The sequence below is a fragment of the Schistosoma mansoni genome, chromosome 1, assembly GCF_000237925.1.
Source record: "Schistosoma mansoni strain Puerto Rico chromosome 1, complete genome".
In the NCBI taxonomy this organism is placed as follows: domain Eukaryota; kingdom Metazoa; phylum Platyhelminthes; class Trematoda; order Strigeidida; family Schistosomatidae; genus Schistosoma; species Schistosoma mansoni.
The window spans coordinates 50,656,143-50,661,159 of NC_031495.1; the positions used below are offsets into that span (position 1 = coordinate 50,656,143).

Sequence of the window (5,017 nt, forward strand, 5' to 3'; positions counted from 1 at the left end):
ATCGAATTTTATCGATCAACCACCATCTTATCTTAACATAGTGCATGCAATGTTGAGTCATCTAGACTGGTGGCCACATTGCAGCTTGACCGATAGGATTCGATTTTCACTAAGAAGGACCTGACATACATGACATTGATCACCACCCAGTGATCAATCAATTGTACAAACTATGTCTGTTTGGTTTTCAGTACTGACTTGAAAAAAATCTACTGATAAGCAAAATTGGGATTTATCATTGAATGGTAAAGCTGTAGTTAAGACGGTTAGTGTTAAAAGTCACGTTGAGATTAAACCGAATTGTGTATGATGAGTTGTTATCAGTAAATGTCATAGCCCACATATCTCCCAGTCTTCGTATCATCTGAAGTTATAGGGAATAATTGACAGGTCTTGTGTATATCTTTGTGGTTATTGTGAAAGGTTTAATTTCTATCCCTTGGCTAGACTAATCATTTTCTTTTAGGTTGCTATGTTGACTGTCCCAACGCTATCACAGTGGCACATTGATAATATGTACGAATTTGGAAAACATTTGGGAATGGCATTTCAATTAATCGATGATGTGTTGGACTTTGTAACTGATGAGGCGAATCTGGGCAAACCTACTGGGGCAGATCTACAAATGGGTCTTGCAACGGGACCCGTGTTGTTTGCTGCTCAAAGAGTAAGTTCCGAATAAGCAGGCAGTCAGGTTATTATCATTCATGGTCTGTATTTAGCTTTATAAGCCGTTACACTTTATCTACTGTGAATGATAACTACAACTCCAAAAATTATCTTCATCAATCCTCATTCTCACAAATTATAATCATAACCATTCAATAACATTCGTTGTTATTTTATATTGCGTCACTTGTATATTCCCATTTTGTGTATTCTTATATTTTCCAACTCATACAATAGCTTGCGTATGGTCGAAATCATGTTCTATCTAAACGATCTCAGGTCACTAACTGGTCGAAAGTTGAATGCTACCACCGAATACGAATTCTGACCAAGCCTTTCTGAAACTATATATGTCATTCAGACTACCGTCCTTTAACATTGGTACACTAATGCCGGTTGAAAAACAGACGGGGTTGACTATTTCTTTAGAAAGTCTTAACATCGATGTCTGTTGTGTATCTGAGATTCGTACTCAAGACTAGTGACATGCTACATATTCTTTCTCCATCTATCGCTTCGAAAAGCTTGTTTTGTGTGCATTTATCTGGGGACCCTGTGGTATTTTCGTCCGGTTTTGCTGGCGTCAGTGTCACACTAAGCGCTACAGTTGAGGTAGCATCAACTGTTTGGTTCCGTATTAACAGTCGATTGTGTGCTTTTAGATTGAAAAGCTCTATCAAAGTGAGGAGTCTGTGTAAGAAACAATGTCTTTTTGTTACCTCCTCCTACCTATCCCTGACAGATGGCAGTCCTGTTGCATTCAAGGATGAGTCCTACCACTAGTTAAATGACTTTCAGAAAGTACATTGGACCAATATTATAGTACCAGCCGCAGATTTATATGCCTAGGTCAGTTGTCTAAACACAGGAGAGTCATTCGGGTGTCCAGTGAGGACTACAACCTGTTTTTAGCTAGAACTACCACAACTCGGCTAAAATGCCGGAAATTAGCCTTTTGCCTTCCCAGTCACGCACTTTTGCCCCTAAATGCCCTGGTACTACAATTAGCAGGTCACTCACGTTCCAATCGTAATAGGAAAATTTGTAATTGGTCTTTCTTCCAACTAATTAGTCGTGTTCAGTTGCGTCTTAATAAACAACTCATGCAAATACTACATATTTACCGGCGTTTATTCAGTTGATTGCTGCTCCTCGAAATAGAGCTCTCTTAAAAATACTACTTTTCTCTAACTGTATTGTGATTAGTCGTCCGCTACTCACCGTTAGATTTTATGTAGTGCAAGTATTATCTTACCTTAGTACTCCTAACATAAAAACCCATTGAGGGACTTTTGGTTTGGGATAGAAATACGGTCCGATTTCCGACAATTTAATTACAACGTGAATGAGACATTAATATCAGCCTCCTAAATCCTATCAAATTCAAAAAAGTGTTGGCATATCGGGAACGGTTTAGCAACCAAATTCCAGTCCGCTCTCTAACTAGTAATCAACAGTTAGACTAAATATTTACAAAGGATGCAAATAATACTTATACTTTGACTTCGGTACTAATTATATACATATTAAAGAAATAAGTAACTAAGTTGCTTCCAAAATAACAGTAATTTATAAAAGCAGAAATACAGTCAATTGTATGTACACACAAGCATTTCGACAAGTATCAATACAAGCGTTGAATTGTCAAATATGTGTTCAGTATGTTTCTTAATCACTGACTTGTACAGGCTTGTTTCATCAGTTCATTACATTTGTTTCTCACCAAACGTTTTTATTCCATGAACCGTTCTGAGTGCCTGGAATGATTAACTGCATTTCAATTTTGTCGGCGTAGTATAATTGTGTTAAACCCCTATAACTTGGATGTGAAAGTTCACCAATTGTTTCATTCGAACGTAACGGTGATAGTATTTAACAAAAATTATAATGATGTTTCCAGTATACTTGAATAAAAAGATAGATAAATATTCATTCTACTTAAAATTGGAGCATTTATTATTGCAGTGATATTTATTTGATGAGAAGATAAAAGGTGCTTAACAATTTATCAGTGAACTGTTTCTTTTTTCAATTTTTAGTATCCTGAACTAAACGCCATACTGCTGCGGCAATTCAGTTTAGATGGTGATACTGAAAGGGCTTTAGAATTAGTTAAACAGGTAACAGTACGGCGTTTGTTTTTCAGAAATATTTCTTTCTCTCTGTTCTTGGAACTTATCAGTTGGATGTATCGTCTCTCAGCTTTTTCATGTTTCCATTCAATCTCGAATCAGATGTCTGTTGTTCTAAAGATTGGATCCATTGTCTAGTGATAGCCGCTAATGAAAATATTGACTGATATAATTATAGTTAGTAGGGGATGTAATATGGTTTTTAGGATATACATATTCCGTTAGATATATGGTTTTAAAAGCATGGAGGCTTTTTAATATTGGTCTCTTCTATTATTACAAACCATTTTTATTTCTGTTTGTCTTCTTGGTGATTGGGAGTGAGGATAAACACTCTCATTCACAATTTTCACCTACACCTAACTGCCAACCAAAATGAAATGGGAATTACCATTTACACCATCGTAATCCGTGATGGAAGGCGTTTTTCGTTCTCTTTCGTTTTTGCTGGCTTACATGAAAGATATAAAGCTTACTATGACAAAACCACCCTCCATCATGCTACGGATGTGTCAAGTGTAGTAAAGTCAGTCATGATGGAAAAAATTACAACATAGCAAAAATCATGCCTCCAATTAATTCTATAATATAAACTATTCCAAAATACCTGTAATTAAATGACTATGTAAATAAAAGCGTAACCTTGCTTACTGACTACGATACATTCAAATGGCTTGACAAAATGGAGTTTATCCCCACCCGTGATTGCTTATCAGGATAGTGTGAGTTATTGAAGTTATTAGGTTATTTAGTCGAATCTTATCACAATTTTACCGTACAAAGCATCGACAATAGTTATTTACACATTTGTAATGAATGTTCATTAACATTAGAGGGTTGCTTTTCCAAACCTAGAATTTTGATTGCATTTTACTTTGTGTATATTCTTTCCCAATTTGTCTTGAGTTCTAATTGTTATAACTGTCATTTTTTCCGTTTCAGTATCTTCATTAGTTTTTATTACATTAGTCTATCAAGGATTTATACCACATGCTAATTTGTTAATTAATACAAATTAATAATTACTTTTCTTGTTTATAAATTACTGAGCTACTCAGATTAAATTAGATGAAACGTGGTTTAAACGTGATCAAATATTTGACAATGCAATTTTACATCCACTAAGCTATAATCGCACGCTACCATCGTATATCAAAACACAATCTAACTTCTACTAGTTTAACCTAGCACCTGTTCCAAATCTTAAAAAATGCCATATCAATATTTCATTAAAAAACTTAATTTTTCTGCATAGAATAAGCAGGTGATTTCTACTTAGAACGAGGTACCTGGTTGTAAGCTTCTGAATATTTTTGTAAAACCATTTTGTACAGTACGTTGTATGACGCTAGGCTTTTAAGTAGATGAAAGTTTAGATGAATCATTTCCATCAAAAGAATAACCTTTAATGACTTTACTCCCAAGGTTTTATTTTTAACTACTATTACTACTCATACTATATCAAGGTCTGGGATATAAACAAATTTAAGATTAGCTGTATTGTAAATTTGTCATTTCCTTCTCTATCCAACTATTCACATTAAAAAAATTTTAAAAAGATTTACCATATCTCATTACCAGTAATATTCATTTTTGATGACGTTAATTCCATAGTTTGTATTTTCTCACTTTACTCCGGTGATGTAATTTTTCTGGTCAACTTTTGTTTTATTTTTGTTGGTTGGTGATTTATAGTCAGATGGAGTTGGTCAAACTCGGATGTTAGCTGAATTTCATTTCCAGGCAGCTCAACGATGTTTATTTCAATTCAGGGATTCTTTATCAAGAAAGGCTCTTCTACATGTTGCAGCGAATTTCCTACAACGTGGTCGATAAAATCGTATTTCCTCTAGTCAAATCTTATTCTACCTCTCTTTCTGTCCGTCTATTTAGCCTTAATCTTACCTTAATTTTACCTGTTTCTTTCTCTTAATTTACATTCACAATACCTAAAGAATGGTACATTACACTTAACTGATAGATACTTATTCTAATTTGTATTTTCAGTTCATTATTATTACTTTTTTACCTAGTTTATATATTAATATGCAGAAAAAGAAACTTCCGCAATTTGTTTAGATAATTTGCCTTTGTTGATATATTAGTACTAGTCTGTAATTTATTTACATAACTGCTTAACCAGATCGCTATTTTTGAGAACTTATCTTTCAGCGTTTGTTCATAGAAATAGTACATGTAAAATATATATCTGTTGT

General features: G+C 34.1%; 1 protein-coding gene across 1 annotated transcript in view; it reads left to right on the top strand.

The window, feature by feature from the left end:
* Positions 1-5,017, top strand: part of Smp_059800 (prenyl transferase) — a gene marked incomplete at its 5' end in the record, with an annotated part of 13,545 nt that extends 8,528 nt beyond the window's left edge. The window contains 3 exons of the mRNA XM_018794753.1: positions 467-667; positions 2,709-2,789; positions 4,497-5,017. Coding sequence (XP_018649134.1) covers positions 467-667; positions 2,709-2,789; positions 4,497-4,637 — 423 coding nt within the window. The 3' untranslated portion in view covers positions 4,638-5,017. The remainder of the gene's footprint in view (positions 1-466; positions 668-2,708; positions 2,790-4,496) is intronic.